The 21,953-nt window shown below is 35.8% G+C and overlaps 1 protein-coding gene across 15 annotated transcripts in view; it reads left to right on the forward strand.

Moving 5' to 3' along the window:
* The window catches only part of RALYL (RALY RNA binding protein like), a 691,697-nt gene that overhangs the window by 471,409 nt on the left and 198,335 nt on the right, over positions 1 to 21,953 (forward strand). Inside the window, exon 1 of one of the 15 annotated variants that reach the window (XM_059394798.1) lies at positions 19,790 to 19,932. The exons of the other annotated variants lie outside the window; for them this stretch is intronic. Within the exon in view, the coding sequence (XP_059250781.1) occupies positions 19,896 to 19,932 (37 nt within the window). The 5' untranslated portion in view covers positions 19,790 to 19,895. Of the gene's footprint in view, positions 1 to 19,789; positions 19,933 to 21,953 lie in introns of those variants that run through there. 15 annotated transcript variants of the gene reach the window in all.

Raw genomic sequence — 21,953 nt, forward strand, 5'->3', positions numbered from 1 at the left:
TAGGAGTTGATTTATCACCATACAGGAATAAAAGAAAAATATAAAAGTTATAATAGTGCCTGGGCATGCACGTGCGCGCACACACACACAAAAAGGTAAGGGAGATTCTCTCTGAAGTATTACATATCATGGCTATTTCTTTAGCAAAAGGAATAGAGAATTGTTTTCCTAAGAATCACAGAAAAAGGTATTGGTGATGTATTTAGTTTTCCCTCATGGCATTAAGCCACATTAAGCACTATTTTTTGCAACATAATGGCTATTAAACAATTCTGTATATGGTTCTCTCTTGATGGGTTATTTCTTAATTCATAATTTCACAATTCATGTAACATTTTATTGAGCACCCACTAAGTACAGAGTGTTGGGCACTATGGGAGATATAAAACTACCTATGAAACTGACTCTATCCTCATAATTAATGTTGTGGGAGAGGCAGACAGAAATATTTAATTTTAACTGTAAAACAAATCACACTATAGTTTGTCATAGTATATTGTGGTCGATATTACAAATAAATTATTATGTGAATATAGAAGGAGGAGGAACAAATTCCAAAATGAAGATACTATAGAAAGCTTCAGGACAGATGTTTTGTTTGAGTTAAATAGGATAGAAGGGAGGGCCTTGCAAAAATAAGCATCATAAACAAATGCTATTAATGTTCGAGTAGATTTATAGAACAATCTAAATCTATATGCCTTGCCCATATTTTGGAGGGTGATTCAAGCTACGACTATAAAAGGAGGAAAAGGTCAGAGTTTGGAAGATCAGAAATGTCATGCTTAGAATTTTAGATGTTATTCCATAATAATTTGGAAACCACTTAGCAAGGAACCAAAAATGTAAGGGCGTTAGGGCCTGGTGGCAATGTGAACACTGGATTGACCAATGGAAAGGTTGGAGTTGAGAGACCTCTGTATAACTAGTGGAAAGGTTGGAGTGGTAAAAGGTGGTGACAATAGGAAAGGGGAGGAGCAACCTACATAAGAGGGATGCATTGGTAAATAATTAGTAACAGAAATAGTTACAAGAAGGACCCCTACAATATGAACAAAGAGACCTGAGGATGGTTTATCATTCACTGAAACTGATAAATAGAATAGTGTCCTCCTTAAGATATCCATGTCCTGATCCCCAGAACCTGTGACTACATTAACTTCTGTGGCAAAAGGGACTTTGCAAATGTGGTTAAATTAGAGATCTTGAGGTAGGGAGAGGTTACCCTGGATTATCTGGGTGGGTCCATGTAATTACAAGGGCTCTTATAAGATGGAGGCAGCAGGGTCTCAGTGAGGAAAAGATATGACAGTGGGACCAGATGTTTAAGTAATGTACTTTGAAGATGGAGGAGAAAGCTGTAAGTTAAGACATGCCAGCATCCTCTGGAAGCTGGGAGAAGCAAGGAAATGGGTTCCCCAGATTCCACTCTGAAGCATCCAGATGAAATGCAGAATGACCTGCAATTTAATTTCAGGTTTTTGATTCCCAGAAATCAAGAGAATAAATTTGTAGGTTTTTTCCTAATTTCTATTATGAAAAATTTCAAATGTATATTTTACAATGTACATATTACAGTTAATTATTATTATAATGAATTTTTATATATCTATCATTCAGGTGTTTTTTAAATTGAAGTAAAATTGACATATTAGTTTCAGGAGTACAACATGCTTTGGTATTTGCATAGATTGTAAAGGTATAAGTTATAATAAGTCTAGTGATCTCCCATCCATCATCATAGAATTACACTTTTTTTTTCTTAAGATGAGAACTTCCAAGATCTTCTCTATTAACAACTTTCAAATTTGGAATACTGTATTATTTACTTCACAATCATCATGTTGTACATTACATTCCCAAGATTTATTTATTTTATAACTGGAAGTTTGTACCTCTTAAGCTCTTTTACCCATTTTGTCCACTTCCCCACAACTCTCTCTGCTGGCAACCCTCAGTCTGTTCTCTATAAATCTAGGTTTGGTTTTGTTTTTGTTCATTAAGGTTCATTTATGTTGTCAAAAGTGGCAAGATTTCATTCTTTTTTATGACTGAGTAATATTATATATACATATATATAATATTTTCTTTACCCATTCATCCGTCAATGAATATTTAGCTTCTTTACATATATTATAAATAATGGTGCAATAAACATGGGGTACATATATATTTTCAAAATAATGTTTTCATTTTCTTTGGATAAATATCGAGGAGTAGACTTGCTGGATCTTATGGTAGTTCTATTTTTAATTTTTTGAGGAACCTCCATATTGTTTTCCACAATGGCTTCAGCAATTTATATTCCCACCAATAGTGCACCAAGGTTCCCTTTTCTCCACATCCTCACTAATACTTGTTTCTTATCTTTTTGATAAGAGCCATTCTGACAAGCCATTCATAAGAGGTGATATCTTATTGTGGTTTTGATTTATATTTCAAATCAAATATGGTAATGTTGATGATTGGTGATGTTTGGTGATGAATGGTGATGTTGAGCACCTTGTCTTATACCTGTTGGCCATCTATGTCTTCAAAAAAATGTCTATTCAGATCCTCTGTCTTTTTTTTTAATTGGATTGTTTGGGTTTTTGTTATTGAATCATAGGAGAGCTTTATATATTTTGGATATTAATCCCTTATCAGGTAAATAATATGCAGATATCTTCTCCCATTCAGTAGGTGACATTTTCATTTTGTTGCTGGTTTCTTTTGCTGTGCAGAAGCTTTTTTCTTTGGATTGCTTATTTGTTCATTTTTGGTTTTGTTGCCCTTGCCTTTGGAGTCAGGTCCAAAAAAACCAAAAAACAAAAAAACAAACAAAAACATTGCTAAGATCAATGTCAGGGAACTTATTGTCTGTTTTATTCTAGTAGTTTTATGGTTTTAGGTTTACATTCAAGTATTTAACCCATTTTGAGTTAATTATTATGTATGATATAATTTAGTGGTATACATTCATTCTTTTGCATGTAGCTATCCATTGTCCCACTACCATTTATTAAAGAGACTGTTCTTTCCCCCATTGTAAATACTTGCCTCCTTTGTTATAAATTAATAGACCATCTAGTCATAGGTTTATTTCTCAGCTCTTTATTCTGTTCTACTAATCTATGTGTCTGCTTCTATACCAATAGTATATTGTTTTGAATAGTATAGCTTAGTAATATAGTTGGAAATTAGGAAACATGATGCCTTCAGCTTTGTTCTTTCTCAAGATTACTTCGGCTATTTGGGATCTTTTGTGATTCCATACAAATTTTAGGATCATTTCTTCTATTTCTGTGATAAATGCCATTGGAATGCTGATAAAGATTGTATTGAAACTATAGACTGCCTTGAAGAATATGGACATTTTTACAATATTAATTCTTCCAAACCATGAGCACAGAATATCTTTCCATTTATTTGTGTCTTCAATATCTCTCATCATTATCTTAAAGTTTTTAGCATAAAGGTCTTTCCTTTCCTTGGTTAAATGTATTCTTAGGTATTTTATATTTTTGATGCAATTGTAAATAGGCTTAAAATTTGTTTCTGGTGTTATTAGTAAATAAAAAATACAATAGATTTTTGCATTTCAATTTTATACCCTGCAACTTTATAATTTCATTTATTAGTTCTAAATGTTTTTTGGTGGCATGTTTGAGGTTTTTTGTATATAAAATCATGTCATTCACAAAGAGTGATGGTTTTATTTCTTCCTCTCTAATATGGAAGCCTCTTATTTCTTTTTCTTACTTAATTGCTCTGTCTAGGACTACCAATAGTGTATTTCATACAAGTGATGAGAGTAAACATCCTTCCATCCATCTTAAAGAAAAAGCTATCATCCTGTCACCATTGAGTATGATGTTAGCTATGAGCTTGTTATATATGGCCTTTATTATTTATAGTACTTTCCATTTATATCCACTCTGCTAAGACTTTTTATTATCATGAATGGATGTTGAGTCTTGTCAAATGCTTTTTCTGTATCCACTGAGATGGTTTTTATCCTTCATTTTGTTGATGTGGTGATTCATGATGATTAATTTGTAGATTTTCAACCATCCTTGTATCCCTGGAATAATACCTACTTGATCATTATGTTTGAGCCTCTTAACTTTTTATTATTGAATTTAGTTTGCTGATATTATTCTGAAGAATTTTGCATCTATCACCCTGTAATGTGTGTGTGTGTGTGTGTGTGTGTGTTGTCTTCGTCTGGTTTTAGTATTAAGGTAACACTAGCTTTGTAAAATAAGTTAGAAGCATGCTTTCCTCTCCAATTTTTTGGAGCAGTTTGAGAAGGATAGGTATTAAACCTTTTTTGAATGTTTGGCAGAACTCACAGGTTAAGCTTTCAAGTTCTGGACTTATGTTTGTTGGGAGATTTTATGTTTTTGTTGTCAGAGTTTACATCTTCTTATTTTATGTATCCTTTAACTTACAGTTATTTTTACTTTTTGTGTATTAATTTTCATACTAGAAAGCTAGATTAATTCCAGTGAGATTTTTACTTTCATATGTTTTCTTGTTACTGATCAGTGACCCTTCTTTAAAGCTTAAAAAAGTCACTCTAACATTTCTTTTAAGGCCAGTTTAATAGTGATTAACTCTTTTAGTTTTTGCTTGTCTGGAAAACCTTTTATCTCTTCTTCAATTCTACATGATAACTGTGCCAGGTAGAGAATTATTAGTTGTTGTTTTTTTTTTGCTTTCAGTACTTACATTTATCATACCACTTCCTTCTGGCCTTAAGAGTTTATGCAGAGAAGTCAACTTCCTGGTGCATAACAAGTTGGGTTTTTTTCTTGATGTTTAAGATTCTCTAACTTTTGGGGCACCTGGGTGGCTCAGTGGGTTAAAGCCTCTGCCTTCAGCTCAGGTCATGATCCCAGGGTCCTGGGATCGAACCCCGCATCAGGCTCTCTGTTCAGCAGGGAGCCTGCTTCCTCCTCTCTCTCTGCCTGCCTCTCTACCTACTTGTGATCTCTGTCAAAAAATAAATAAAATCTTTAAAAAAAAAAAGATTCTCTAACTTTTGACATTTTAATTATAATGTGTCTTGGTATAAATTTGTGTTGTTTTAAGTCACTATTACTATGATAGTATGTGACAGTAGTAGTATGTAACTAATGAAGATGTTTTTTTTTTAACCTGGAAGTAAGGTATAGCTATAACAGATACCTAAAAATAAGGAAGTAGTTTTGTAATTGGGTAATGGCTAGAGACTGGAGGAATTTTGAATATGATAAAAAAAAAAAAAAAGAAAACCTAGATTGCTTTTAACAGACTGTTAGTAGAAAATTAGTGTTTAAGGACACAAAAGAAAGTGAGGAGCATGATACAAAAAATCTACATTGCTTTAGAGAATACTTAACTCATAATAGAAAGGAGGACATTAAATGTTAAATTGAGGGATACTGGTGAGGACTCAAAAGGAAATGAGGAATGTGTTATTGAAGACAAGGAAAGGGGTTCTTTATTATATAATAATAGAAAACTTGCTAAATTGTGTCCTACAGTTTTGTGGAAAGAAGATGAACTGTTATGTGGTAACTGTAATGCAGGTATGTGGTAAGTGATGAATTAGGATATTTAGCTGAGGAAATTTACAAGCAATACATTGAAGGTTTGACCTGATTTCTCCTTGCTGTTTATAGTAAAATGTAAGAAGAAAGAGATAAATTCAGGGAATAACTGTTAACCAGAAAGAACCAGAATTTGGTAATGTGAGGAATTCTGTCTATCTAGACTACAAAAGATGCCAAAATATGGAGATTCACTGTCAGGAAAGCATGCTCCAGGATGTTTTAAAGAGTGTGGCTCTTCAACCTATTGTTAATGCTTTGAAAGAATTAAAAGGTCAGTGTGTTCAGTCACAAAGAGAGTCTTTGAAGAGATAGGCCTGTGTCTTATGGGCCCTCTTAGCCATCTTAGCAGAAGCCAGGAATAGAGAATTCTCCAAAAGAATTTTGGAGGATCTGCTTTTCTAATGGATGAACCACAGGGTTCTTGAGGATGTTATACAAGCAGAAATACTGCCATCTTGAAGTGAAAGGGGCAGAGAAAGGACAAAATAAACAAAGACTGATGGACTCGACAAAATTCTACAGACAAGAAATAATATGACAAAACTCCTCTACTACAAACATGTACTATTCCCAAGGAAAAATTGTGGATGACTCTGAAGGCAGACACTAGGCCCAGAGGACAAAACCATGGACCCAGAGGTCAGGGTTATAGTCCTGGAGTGGGGAACCAAGAGTAAAAGGGGCTTATCCCCAGTCCTTGAAACATAATGCAGCTTTTCCAGTTGGATATTGGACTTGTGAGGTGATGAGATAAGATTTTTGAACTTTGAGTTTTCACTGAAATGAATTGAGACCTTTGAATGTACATGGGATGGATAGGACCCTTTGGGAGCTAGCATGCAGACTCTGATGGAGAGAATAATGACCTTCCTAAAATATCCACAATTTAATCCCCAAAACTTTATATATATACATATATACATATATATGTATGTATATGCATATATGTATATATATAAAACCTTATATGGCAGAAGAGATTTTGCAGATATGATTAAATTCAAGATCTTAAAATGTTGGTGTTATCTTAGATTTTATGAATGGATCAACGGTAAAAACAAGTATCCTTTTTTTTTTTAAAGATTTTATTTATTTATTTGACAGAGATCACAAGTAGGCAGAGAGGCAGGCAGAGAGAGGGAGAAGCAGGCTCCCGGCTGAACAGGGAGTCTGATGTGAGGCTTGATCCCAGGACCCTGAGATCATGACCTGAGCCAAAGGCAGAGGCTTAACACTCTGAGCCAACCAGGCACCCCCAAAACAACTATCCTTATAAGAGAGACAGGCAGGTGAAAGGAAGAAAAAGGAGATATGCCAATGGAACCAGTGGTTGGAATGACAAACTAAAGGTGGGTGGGCCATGAGCCAAGGAAAGTAAGTAACCTCTGCAAGCTGGAAAAGACAAAGAGATTCTTCTCTGAATTCTTCAGAAAGAATGTTGCCTGAACAATGCCTTATTTTAAACTTCTGACTTCCTGAATTATTAGAATAAATTTGTGCTATTTTAAACCACTAAGTTTGTAGTAATTTCTTACAGCAAAAACAAAAAACTAATACAATCATTCTTTTTTTTTTTAAAGATTTTATTTATTTATTTGACAGAGAGAGAGATCACAAGTAGGCAGAGAGGCAGGCAGAGAGAGAGGAGGAAGCAGCTCCCCGCTGAGCGGAGAACCCCATGCGGGGCTCAATCCCAAGACTCTGGGATCATGACCTGAGCCAAAGGCAGAGGCTTTAACCCACTGAGCCACCCAGGCGCCCCTACAATCATTCATTTTTAAATATTTGAAGAGCAGCTAGTATATTTCAGATACTGAGCTGGCTGCTAGAAATATAGTAACAAATGAAGTCGAGAGTAGTGAATTATAGTTTTACATGCTATCATCTGGCCAGAAACAATGGAAGGGAAATGTGGTTTTTTTTTTTAACACATGTTGGATTTGGTAGATACAATTTTTGGACATCCAAATAGATACATTTCATAATAATAGCTAATGGTTATGCTGGTAGCTATTGTAAACACTGTTTATATATTAACTCTTTAATTATTATAATAATCCTGGGAGTATGTTATAGATGATGAAACTTCTATGGATGAAGAAACCATATGGATATATAAAGCAACTTGCCCCAGCTCAAGGAGCTGGGTAGCAGAGCTTATACCCAAATAAATAAGCCAGTCTGGCTCCAGATCTTGAGCTTTAAAACACTTTTAGCAACACTAGGATATGTCATTTTGCAAGTTTTATCTATAAAATATAAATTTGATACTTATAAGGAAATTCAGAAACAACAATGGATAGAAACCAAAGAATGGATTTTTTGAGAAAAATAAAATAATTAACATTGTCAGATGTTGATTAATGTCAAGTGGAATGACTATTAACCAGAAATGCCTTGATTGGGTGTTCTCATTATAAAAGTTTTCCTATTACCATTTTCTGGAGTCATATTTATTAACCATTACTTCTCAGAATGGGTCACGCCTTTCTACTCAGCTATTCATTAGTTTCAGCTGCTTGAGCATGGTTGGGCAGCTGTCACTAACCCATTGAGGCCATGGGCACCAACTCATATACATGTATCTTGGCTTCAAGATACATGTATCAAGATACAAGATATCTTGGCCTGTGATGTTTTCTAGCATAGATATATTTTGTTTTGCTTCCACTGAAATTTCTCAAGATGTCTTGTCCAGTCATCTGCATGAAATTAACTCTTGTCAGATATTTACTGACATACTACACTTTCTGTCACTGTTCACTGCCACTTCTGCAAAACTCAAACCAGCATTTAGAATGTCAGGGTACCGTATACATTTATCCTGTTTGATATGGACAGATATTTTTAACTAGTATTTTCATTAAAAATTCTTTTTAAAAAGCTTTGGATTCACACAATATCTATTAGTAAGTAACACTGAAAGATTAAGACCGTGGTTATTTTATCTTCCTGTGCCCTCTTCTAGCTAGTACAAGTATGTGCTTTATAAGTATCCGTGGAATGGAGTAATGAGGCATAGAATTCTATTAACTATTATTGCCTTAATTTGAGTAGTGAACAATTGTTTGGAGTATTGTTACAAATTGGTAACAAGATTAACATAAGCATAACTTCTATCAGCATTATTTGTTGAATACCAATTACATACCATCACCCACTGTATACATCCGCATCTTCCCCCCATCCTGGTATACCTCTCACAAATACCTTGTGACCACCTGTGACTACTCTTTCAGCACTCTTTCCACAGCTCTCATTCACAGAGCTCCAGAGAAGAATGAACCAACTTACGGTCAAGGGCTGTTGCCTCATACACTGTTGTAAGACCACACATCTTTCAGAGCACCTATTTTTGAACTTACAGAATATATTTTTATATGATCAATTAATGTCTGTACCTCCCAATAAAATAAAAACTATACAAATAATTGTGTCTATCTTTGCCCACCAACACATTATCCACATGGCACAATTTGAGTCCATGAAGTATCTATATTGGACATATGAAAAAAATTAAAGTTAAATTAACTTCATTTTAGTGAGGGATCATACATAGAATCCTAAATGTTATAAGAAAGAAATCAGATTAATCTGGTGGAAACATAGGTATTTATGCTACTGAAAACACATACCATAAACTCTGTTCTTAAATAGGAGAACACAGTCTTTTTTTCTCATTCAATCAAGAACAGGTGGTAACAGGCTGAAATCCCAGTTTTTTCTCTGTGTATGGTACTTTCTTAAAAACATTTCTTTAGGTAGTCTTAGAAGTTGGGAACCAAAGGTTTTTGAAATTGAATAATCACCTTTTCACATGCTGTATTTGTGTTCATATTTTGTGAACCCCCTAATGACACATTTATGTATTTACTGCACAGTCCAGGTGGGTTTTCTAAAGCTTTCCAAGACATGATTTAAAAATAACTTGAGATTTAGTGTTCATCAAACTAAAGGAGACAGTTTGGAAAATAAAATTTGAGACTCTGTTTTCCACTTACAGTCCTGTTTCCGTATCTAACGCCATTTAAGTAAACATCTAAAAATGGTTTTTATAGCAGTAAGAGAATCATGAATTTCATTTACATATTTACTGTTCACATACTGCTGTGCTGGTAATGGCAAATGCAGAGTTTATTCAAATAGTTGTCTTTGAACACATATGTGAGGTCAAAGACTATCCAGGTGGTTCTGAGCCCTTTAGCAGACACAAATACACACAAAATGAGGATTGGAGCTGGATTCTTGAAATACCCTTGGGCTATGTAATGCTAAATTATACCTGAAAATTCAATCTATTCAACTCAGCAGGCTGAAGTTGCTCATCAATGTGATAATTATAACTAAATATGAACAGGAAAGAAATTAGGAGAACAGGACTGCTGTGTATACCACTTTTGTAGACAGGCTGAAATGAATTCTATTAATATATACTTAAGATATTTTATGCACATTTTATATCAGAAATGATTAGAAATTTTGATCTTATCGTTAGAGACTAATATATACTGAATGTGATCCGTAAATAGAAATTCATATTTAGCCAGCAGGTCTTAAAGGTCCATAAACAATTACACATCTTAGTATTGCTCTTTGCCCATTTTAAATATTATATTTTTAAACCACAAACAAACCATCATAATGTTTAGCTGAACATTTTCAAGATTGTGTGTTTGTACAATCTTGGTGTGTACACTTAAATATATCACCTAATTTTATATATCTTTACTTTTCTCAAAGATTTTATTTATTTATTTGAAAGAAAGGATTGTGGGGATGGAGGGGAAAGAGGGAGAAGGGGCAGCGGTAGAGGGAGAAGCAGACTCCCCACTGAGCAGGGAGCCCACCTTGATCTCAAAACCCTGATATCATGACCTGAGGCAGAGGCAGATGCTTAACTGACTAAGCCATCCAGGTGCCCTTAATTTCATCTACTTTTTTTAAAAGATTGTATTTATTTATTTGACAGGCAGAGATCACAAGTGGAGAGGCAGGCAGAGAGAGAGAAGGAAGCAGGCTCATATGGGGCTCAACCCCAGGACCCTGAGATCATGACTTGAGCTGAAGGCAGAGGCTTAATCACTGAGCCACCGAGGTGCCCCAAATTTTATCTATTTTTAACTGGAAACTTTTTCCAGATCCATTCTCACCCACTTGATTCATCTCCTTGAAGAACATTCTCCAAATCCATACTGGAAATTTAAGTTAATATAAATATATCAAATGCATTGATTAGTCTCCTGTGTTGCCTTCACATAAATATCTTTAGGATCCTGTACATGCATCTCTAGAATCCTTTACTTGGAGTCCTGAGATGGGTATCAGAATAAATTCCATATTGAAATCCTATGTATCATATTTGTTCTCCCATTGTTTCACACATTAGAAGCAGGTATATCTTCCAAAAGAATAACACTAACTCCAGTAATTCAAACTGAGGTAAAATTCTAGATAGTGTTCTCTGTTCTCTAATTTTTCTGAATTTGATTTCATTGTCTGACATTCATTCATTTAGTATATACGTTAGTGGTATCATGGATTGGGTATGGCTTTTGCAATTTGCAAACTTGGATGCAGATTCCAGCTCTACCTCCTGCCAGCTTTGTGAACTGAACCTCACTTGAACTTCAGTTTTCCTTCTACAAAATGAGATAACAATTCCTTTCTCATACAGCTGTTTCAAGATTAAATAAAACTGCATAAGTGAAATACTTGTCACTAAATAAATTCTTAATTATTGTTTATAGGATTTCATTCAAATTCTGTAAATAATCAATGAACTATTTTCATTTGAAAAATCTCTTATGCATTTACATTGCTTGCATTCTGAAACTAATGTTGGTTGACTCTAGAGGTGATGACAGGAAATTAAGATGTGTGGTCCTAACCGCAATGTAAAGCAGAGAATGCAAGGCATCATAAAATAAAGTGCTAAATACTATGAGTTGGGCTTTTTAAGCATAATATATTAGGGTGACTTACCCCTTACTTCTACTCCACTATCTACTATGTATATGGGATATACAAATTTCCTGTAAAGTGTAATTTTGTATAGATAAAAGGCAGCAGAAGAAAAACTAGAATGATAAGACCAGATACTCTAGTTCAGAGGCAAAAAAAGGAAGAATGGGGAAGTTTGATGGAAGAAGTAGACTGAGATAAGAATCAGTCAGAAAAAGAGAAAGGCAACGCCCTGGGCAACTGACAATTTGTTTATTTCTCCATGGACATTTGCTACAGTTTGCCTTCATCTGCTTCAGGTGCCACTTGCTGGTCACCACCGTCACCCTGCAGCTTCTCTCCTTCTTTAATGATCTTTCCCAACCAGAGTCTGGCTGCTGAAGTGCCATTCATCCTCCAAGCACCCTGGACGGACCCTGTATTGCTAGGTAGCTCACCAACTCACCACTCTGTTTTTTTGTTTTGTTTTAAGATTTTATTTATTTATTTGACAGAGATCACAAGTAGGCAGAGAAGCAGACAGAGAGAGAGGAGGAAGCAGGCTCCCTGCTGAACAGAAAGCCCAATGCAGGCTGAATCCTAGGACCCTGGGGTCATGATCTGAGCCGAAGGCAAAGGCCTTAACCCACTGAGCCACCCAGGTGCCCCACCACTCTGGTTTTTAAAAAGGTAGGTAGATGGGTGAATAGGTGATGATGGATAGATAGATAGATAGATAGATACATAGACAGAAGCAAGTAAAAAGATATAATAGAGTATATGTTTCTTACTTTGTAAATTCTGTTATAGTGAAATTCTACACAAAATTTTTGTGATCTTAGAAACTAATATGATTTTAAGGATGTTTTACCCTCTCACCATTATTCCATGTAAGCTCAGGAGTATCCCTCCATCTCAGAACACCATGAAGGTGCTCTGTTTGGGACAGAATTGCAAGCTACTGAGGAAGTGTTGTCATAAATAAGACACCTCCAGGGAACAAGGCACAGCAATTACCCCACATCATGCTCATGCCCAATAAACTCTATTCTTGTGTTCATACGTCTGTGAGGTAATTTGTTATGAAATAACAAAATTATTTGTTTTGTAGTACATTATATAGTCTTTTAGTACCCTTTATATATATATATTGTTATATAGTCTTATAGTACCCTTTAAGTGGCTGTCACCTCTAAGAGACTTTGTATTTTTTAGATCTAGGATTGCTACATTTTTAATGTGTAACAGTCAACATTGTTTAAAATACTTTGAATAAGATAAACTATTTACACAGGCTTAAATATCTTACTTCATACTTCATTATAATCTGTAGAAAATTCAAGGTTAATTTAATTGTATATGTTTTAGTCTTCTTTTTTGTTGTTGTTGTTGTTGTTTTAGTCTTCTTTTTTAAAAAATCTTTTAGGAACCGTTAAATATTTGGGCCCACCCAAAGTATGTGATTAAAAAGATAGAATGCCTTTATCCTTGAGATGGCGTAAATAAATTTATCCAAATATGAATGGGAAATTAAGACCACTAAGAAGATAAAACTAAACCTGAAAAATCAAATTTAGGAGGTGCCTGGGTGACTCCGATGTTAAGCGGCTGCCTTTGGCTCGGATCATGATCCCAGGGTCATGGTACTGAGACCCTCACTGGGCTCCCTGCTCAGCGGGAATCCTGCTTCTCCCTCCCCCACTCCCTTTGCTTGGGTTCCCTCTCTCACTATGCCTCTCTCTGTCAAATAAATAAATAAAATCTTAAAAAAAAAAGAAAAGAAAAATTAAATTAAGGCTAAAAGAAAAGAATGGTGAAATTAAGAGAAGATGCCATGGAAAACTACACAAAGAAAAGGAAGTAAGCAAATGTGAGAATGCTCAGAAAAAATTACCAAGGAAAGTCGATGAAAATAAAGTCAATTGCAGTGTGATTTATAAAGGAGAAATATTTAACCGTGTTGACTATGTTGGAGTATTAAATATTTTTAAAATTAGGGATTTCAAAGACTTCTTTGATATTAAAGCATAAGAAACTGGAGAAAGTCCAAAGAAATGAATAAAGACTTAATAATAAAATCCAATTATAGTTTACAAAAAAATCTTAGAAAACTTTTTTCCGAGTACACAAAAACATTTAATGAATCAAACTAAGGGAATATGCAGTTGACTTGTTTGTTAAGTGCAAGCAGTCAAGTATAAAGAAGCACCATTCTGGAAATTTTCTCACTCATTTGAACCAGTATTACAAATGAAAACTTGAGTCGAACATTAGGAAGTTTTATGTTTTCTCGGACTTAACCCCTGGGGATAAAAATATATGTTTATCAAAAATAAAAAATTAAAAAAAAAAAAAAAGAACAATGATAAATCCATCAGTAAAATGAGGTACTAGGTAAAATGACAAGAAGATTTTTTAATATGATAGCCATTCAATGTATTAATTAATAACTATTTATAGTTACTATCCTCTAACAGGAGAGCACTTGACTCTGGAGAAACTGATATAAATCCGGTTCCAGACATTAGGCAAGACAGCAAATCATTTAATATGGACATGCATAGAAAATACATATATTTTCCCTTAAATCATCGAAAGATGGATCAGTGATTGTGCTGAGGTTGAAAATATTTGGATGTTATCCCTGAAAATACAAATGACTTTTTGTCAAAAATTTATAGGGGCTGCTCTAGCAAGGCGATGTTTTAATAAAGAAGACAGAGCTCACATCTGAGCAGAGAAAAGGCCGAGTTCCACAGGGACAGCTGATATGCTGGTGAGGGAAAGGTAGAGAAGGTCCACATCTGTACATTGTGCTGTGGAGTGACAAGAATGACATAAGAGAAAGGTTAACTGTGAGTGACTTTCTGTGCAAACCTAAGAAAAACTGACCGAAGGAAAGTTGAGGTATCACTCCAATCACTTAAAGAAGTGCTTCAGACTAGGGAGCTTGGAGGGGAAAGCTCTGGGCTAACTCTGGGGTGTCCTGGATTGAAGCTCCTGCTCTGAGTCCCTGGTTTGAGTAGCTTAAGGTCCTGCCCCTCCAGTCCCTTCAGTTTTCCATCTAGCAAACTTGTAAGAGCTCTCTGTGATGGACCAGACATCTGTAAATGAGAAATTTTGGCAACTTCACTTCTTGCACCTTTTCAATTTTATCATTTTATGGTTCTAGTCATTCTCTAACATAAGTATTTTGCAGTTCAAGTTAAATATGTCTACCCCATCCATGTGCTATGTCTTGATAAAATTCTTAAAAGTTCTGTCAAAATTAACACATATTATAATTTTTATCTATTTTTTTCTTTCAAGTTCTTACTGAAATTCCACTTCGTTCACATACAGTGTAACATTAGTTTCAGGTGTAAGATTTAGTGACTCATCACTTACATACATATTGTCATCTTTAAACTAGGTAAGAATGTCAGAACTCTGGATGGGTTAATCATTTGATACTCATGGTATTTTTTAAATGTTCTTTCAGTGTTTTATTTGGAAGAAAGGAGGAGGGTCTCCTCTCACAGGGGGAGGTGGGGTGAGGTGACATGTATGAGAAAGGGAAGTCACCACAGCTGCCAACATGAGTGGGTATCTGCTGTCTTCCAAGCAGTCCATGGTGCTTCTGAACTTGAATGTCCCCACCAGCAGCCAGCAGCTGAAGCCCTGCAGTTGACTGCCTTCACCCCTCTCAGGAGTTAGTAGAGCACCACTAGTTGTTATGGAAATACGTCTCTGTGGGTCTTCATCCTCTGTGGTGGAAACAGCTATGGAAAGGATCCCTTCAACCTTACAAGGCATGTTGTATTATTGTATTAGCCCTAGAGAAAGATCTGCTGGTTCAAAATAGGGCCTTACCTCTTGTTCTCTGAGAGGTTTCAGTCGGAACACTTGATCTCTTGGCCTTATCTTACTAAAGCATTATAAAGGGCAAAAACAAAATAATGATGATATGATGATGATGATGATGATGCCTTATCTTACTAAAGCATTATAAAGGGCAAAAACAAAATAATGATGATATGATGATGATGATGATGATGATAGTGGTGGTGATAGGAGGAGGAGGTGGATGACTTCATCATAGGATTGTTTTTAGTATTCAGTGAGTAATCCCATAAAACTCTTAGAAGACAACCTAACTCACAACACCTACTGTGCACTCCCTAAATGAATGTTCCTATTAAACCACGATGTTCATTCCCTGTGATGAGTTCCAGCAAACATCATTTTCTTGATTTCAATACATTACTAGTGACATTATAATGACACTTTTATAGAAGTCTTTTCCAGAAGCTACCCAGTGCATTGTCCCTTAATTCAATCCTAAAATCATATAGGTCTATTTTCTAATAAAATAATCTCAACACAACTACCTAAGTCATGCAGTGTCCCTGAATATTACCTGCATCTGCCCTCATTTGGGGAAAGCTTACTCATTTCTAAAAGGAAAGTAGGTATAGATAAGTAACAGTTTTTCAAAGATTATGTGACATGATGTGTACTTAGCACAGTGCCTGACACACAGCAGCCCACAGTACTTCCTTTATCTCTCACTGTATGCATACACACCAGACCCACCCACCCTTCCTTTCTTCCTCGCTTCCTTCCTTCCTTCTTATTTGTTTTTCTCTTATGTTAAAAGTCATTTTCTCTTACTTTGCCAGGTACTTTTAGGTTTTATATGGTTCCTTCCATGAAAAAGGAACATAATCACTTGATTTTGGATGATAAGTCATTCTTCCCAATTTATCAACAATCACTGAATTTGTATTTTAAGTGATTGAATTGAATGATTGAAATGTGGAGTATAAAGATTGAGTCCCTTAAGGGTGCCTGGATGGCTCAGTTCATTAAGTGTCGGTCTTCAGCTCAGGTCATGTTCCCAGGGTCCTGAGATCAAGCTCCATTACTGTTGGGGGTCCCTTCTCAGTGGAGAGTCTGTTTCTCCCTCATCCTCTGTCCCCAGCCCCAGCTGGTGTGTGCTTGCTCTCGCGCGCGTGCTCTCTCTCTTTCTTTCTCTAATAAAAGAAAATTTTTAAAAAGATTGAGTTCATAAGAAGAAATCATGTTGGAGTGAGTAGATATTTTTATAAAGCAACTAGTGCTTTTTTGACCTCTGATATTATAGGCATAAAGCTGATTTTGAACATAAAAGTATTCAGTCTGGATTCTTGAGGAGGGGAGGGGTAAAAAAAAGAATGAGATGCCTGGAATTGTCTTCTCTCTTCAGCTACTTTTTCTGTCCTATATGTTTACATATTCCCTCTGTTTTCTTGTAGCTGAAAATTTTCTAGCCAAGACCTCCTCTCCCTCAGCTACTTTCTCTGCCTTTCTCGCATCTTCCTACCTGTATTGCAACTTGTGAAGTTGGTCCTAATCCAACAGGTGTAGTTGAGGTCCCCAACTGTGATGGTTTAACGTACTAAGCACAGATATGAGGTCCAAGAGGGGGTGGCTCTGTATTCCCTGAGGTTAGAAAAGTAATGTAAGAAAGAGTTGATAACATGAAAATCCTTATGTGGAAACTAAGAAAGTCAACCCTGGTGCAAGATTGGGAAGGCAACACCTTCCAAACATTGAGGAGTATAAGTCAGGATACTTGTTTTAATGTGTGTCTGTGTCTGTCCGTATGATGATGATGAGTGAGGCTGGGTGAAGGGTTGTGGTGTATGTAACAAATTTAAACTGTTACATAGCCTTTGCAAAAATTGTTCAGATCGATGTTAATTCCAGATACTACAGCACTAAAAATGTGAAAAGAAAAAAACCACACATGTGCTAGAACCATGTAATAATGTAAAAATTAATATCATTTATGTCATTAATAGCATTAGGCTATTTCTGCCTCATCATCACCAATGATATGTTTATTCATATCACAGGCATGTATACACATATGTCAGACAAACGGTTTTAATTTTGTTTAGTTGTAATAGATTTTATGGTTTGTTGGTCTTCTGGCATGAGTAACTTTTATAGAGGAGAACTTGCTTTGCGGTTGTGACTTTGCTTCGGTAAATTTAAAATTTATCTTCACATCTGTGAGTATATACAATTCCATCCAAAACAGTGAACTCATCCAAATTAACTCTGGGGCCAGAAGATAGACATGAGATGACAAGTACTTGCCTCAAGTAAGAAAGTAACTTCAGTGAGTAAACATGAATTTGACTATTGTCCAGATTTATTGAAAAATAAATTATAGTTGTATTGTCTTTGTAATTTATTTTTTTAAAGATTTTTATTTATTTATGTGACAGAGCACAAGTAGACAGAGAGGCGGGCAGAGAGAGACACAGAGAGAGAGGAGGAAGTAGACTCCCGCTGAGCAGAGAGCTTGATGCAGGGCTTGATCCCAGGACTCTGATATTATGACCTGAGCCAAAGGCAGAGGCTTTAACCCACTGAGCCACCCAGGTGCTCCTGTCTTTATAATTTAAATTAGTTCATAAAAAGTCCTTTTCTCATCAAATACTTACCAAGAGCCCACTTAATACCAGACAATTATATGTCCTTTGGATATATATCGGTGAAAAAAGAAAGCTTGTCCTCTAAAAGCTAATGTTCTAGTAGGCAGACAGAAAAACAAATATATAAATGCTATGGAGAAAAATTAAACAGGTGAAAGGTTGTGGGATATAAGGTGTATTATATGTCACTAAGAAAAGGCCTAATTATTTTATTTATTGAAATATATTAATCTCACTTTTAAAGAAAACACAAGGAAAATCCTTCTAATGTTACATAATTGACTATGTCAATATAGTTAATATGTCAATATAGTGGAGGTTCTTTGACCAAGAATCTCACTAAACACTGTAGGTTGTTGGTCAAAGTCAAAGAAAGTGCATGGGCCTACTGCTAAAAACCTGCCGACATGCTCTTTTTGAAATCTTGTATTAGGAAATGCAGTAATTACTTATATATTAAAATATTCTTGACACTGAAACACTCCTTCTATTAAGAAGAATGTCTCCTGGGACGCCTGGGTGGCCCAATGTGTTAAGTGGCTGCCTTCGGCTCAGGTCATGATCCCAGGGTCCTGGGATTGAGTCCCACATCAGCCTCCTTGCTCAGTGGGGACCCTGCTTCTCTCTCTGCCTCTACCTGCTACTCTGCCTGCTTGCCTGCTTGTGTTCTCTCTCTCTCTCTCTCTCTGAGACAAATAAATAAATAAAATCGCAAAAAAAAAAAAAAAAAGAAAGAAAGAACGAAAGAATGTCTCCTGCTATCAGTAAGTAGACTGAGTTTGTTAGCACTAAAAAGGAATTTTGGCAATTGAAAATGTCTTCTGCTTTTAGCTGGGAGATGGAAGCTTAATGTATCATCAGGAAGTCTTATTACATAGAAGTTATTCACTGGTGTATAAATCCTTTGGTGTTTTAAATAAAACTGCATTTCAGACACCCTCATTAGCACATGAAGGAGATTTGAAATTATCCACAATTTGAGGGTTTGGGAGAGGTAGTGCTCCTGAGCTTCTGCTGGGGGCCAGGCTGGCGTTGCTCTCAGAGCGGAGAAAGTACAAGGCACAAGAAGACAAAGCTTCTGTGCTGTCTGGTTGACAGTGTGAATGAAGTGTGTTCAGATAAGGATATGTCCACAATCCTGTGAAAATAGAGGTCTGAGGTCAAAACCAAGACGGGGGGGAAGGTGAGCAAAAGACTCATGAAAGGTTTCTTTTGGAAGGAGATAGAGTACTCAGCACGTAGTAGGCCCTCAGCAACTCTGAGACCCTATCGCGTGCCCCTTCTCTTCGAGACCTGGGGAGATCATGTGAAAATAATGCAATTCCTGCATTGCCTTAGAAGCAGTCTGTTTGGAGAAAGAGACAAAACTAAAAGTGATCATTGCTTTAATAATTGAACATACAAAGTGCACTGAGAGCTCAGAGAACGAATTTGGTAGAATTTCAAAACTGAAATACCAATCTCGGCATCGTAGGGTGGCTACCAGACACGTGAACCCAAAAGATAGTTGTTACTTTCTGTAAAAATCAAACAACGGTTTTTATATTTCTTATTTGTATTTTCAGCTCTACTGTTCTTGCTAAATACGTGAATCTGTTCTTAATTCAACATTGCTTCAAGCACAGCACTTTCACAGTGCAGATTTTATTAGAGAACTTAACTGATATCAGTTGGGGGGAGGTGAGGGGAAGACAATTTTCTCCAGAAGATTTGCATTAGATAGAGTAGTTACAGGCTGTAGCGTCTCCCCTGTAATTTTATGAGAATGGTATTACCCTGGCTTTCACTGTGTGATTGCTGGTTACCTTCTGTCAGTGAGCAACAGTCTTACTGCAAAGCAGGAGCACAACCCGTCTCTTTGTCTCCGTGGTCAAAGCAATTACTTCTTAGAAAGTCGGATTTTTTCAGAATGACCATGTACAGGAGCAAACGCAGACATCAGAGATGTAAGTAAATTCTGACCCAACTTTTTCTTACGACTGTGGTGGCAGAAACATACTTGATTCCTTAAAAGACTAATCATGACTTCTTCAGATCTATCCTGGTAGTAGGAAAAAAAATATATTGTAGCTTTTTTCTTGCTAACCTTTATCTGTATCCCTCTTACATGCTTGAAAATGTTGGGGGGAGAGGGGATAATTCACTTGTTACTATGGAAACCTTTGGAAAGGTTTACAAAATCAACAGAGAAACAGATCAAATGCAATTTCAGTCTAGCTCAGCAGCCTTCATTCAGGCATGATCACTGGATAGTTCTGTCTCCCTCTCTCTCTTTTCTTTTCTTTTCCTTTCTCCCCCCCCCTTTCTTTTCTTTTGTTTTCTTTCTTTTCTTTTCTTTTCCTTTCCAGAAGTGATAGATTTTCTTTCCTGAAAGTCTACTGAAGGGTTTGGGAAGCTAGCCTAAAACTTCTCTTTATTTATCCAATATCAATTATAACTCTCAGGAGAAATCAAACAGTTCAGAATAGAGGGGGGAGAGTTAATTGTTACTGACAAGCTGAATATGTAACAGGATATTCATTGCCAAACTTCTTGGTCTGGAGCATATTTGTAACATAATTCGCTACAGACACCACTTTAAAGGGTTAAAAGGAGTCATTGTAATCTACCCTAAAGGAATTGATTCTGACTGAAAAGGAACAGCACAGTTACCCTGGCCTGAAGTCCAGAACAGAGATGATTATGGAACTGAAAGCCATTAGATTTAGCTAAGAATCAAAATCTTATAATAAAACTGTATTTTATGGCAGTGCAATATGCCTGCCATGAAAAGCTTTCCAATCATTTCTCTTTCTAGTAAACGCAGCTCATTATCACTTTATCTTCCCTATTGTCGAAAGCAAAGTAAATATCACCTTATTTAACCCAGCACACCCTATCACTGACTCCGTTTACCATCTTAGACAGGTAACCACAGCTTGTTCTCTAGGTGAAGTCTATACTTTCCATTATTCCTATGATGTCTTCAGGTATTATTAAATATTTTAATATACAGAAAGACAATCAGCAACAATTACTCTATTAAAAGGCCAAAACATGATAGGAATGAAATAATTTTTAAGTGTGATAATATTTTTGGCCAATTTCTACCTGAGACCTGAACCCTAACATTTCTCTTGTTCAGAGAAGTTTTATGCACCAGAGAAAGCTCTGAGGGCCAGGACTGCCAGTGTGATTTTATATGCCTGATTGCCTTTTGATGCCTCTCTTTCTTGTGATTGAGAAATAACATATGATAACTGCTGCTTGTGTCTTATAAAAATGATTGGTACAAAGTCTACAAATATATTGCTGATTAATATCCTTGTGATTTCCTCCCACAAGAATGGATCTAAATTATGCATGTACTTGAAAACCATCTCCTACCTTTACTCCTGTATCTTTTAGACACCCCCTCAATTTTTTTCCATGTAGGTAATCATCATCTTAATGCACATGGCAAATAAAAGATTATAGAAAAATTGTACTGAGTCTCTCCCCTAAAATGTGCTTGCTGAAGTCTGCGATTAAGCAGCAGGAAGAAATTGTGAATTACATGAGACAAGTCAGAAGATGTATAATTATACAGGGATGAACACAGTAGGGTGTACTAAATGGTTTAGTTAAAAAAAAATCTAATGTGTTACTTCTGTTTAATTGTATCAGCTATATTATATTGCGTTAACTGTTTCTACAGTCTAATCACATAAAATATTGGAGAACAAAAATATAATAAAATTAAAGTATACAGAAAGGTTAGCAATAAAAGCAAATAGAATCCTTAAATGAATTTCTGTCTTATACTAATAATACTTGCAAAAGTGGAAGGTAATGCAATTGTTTGCTACCCAATGGGTATATAAAAATATCTGAATTATCCCATCGCCAAAAACCAGTACATTTCCATTTTCAATCATATCTTTTATGTGTGTGTTTCTGATCATATAAAAGGCATAAACTAGCCTGGAGGCAATTGTAATCCAATTAA

Source organism: Mustela nigripes, chromosome 3 (genome assembly GCF_022355385.1).
Source record: "Mustela nigripes isolate SB6536 chromosome 3, MUSNIG.SB6536, whole genome shotgun sequence".
In the NCBI taxonomy this organism is placed as follows: Eukaryota; Metazoa; Chordata; class Mammalia; order Carnivora; family Mustelidae; genus Mustela; species Mustela nigripes.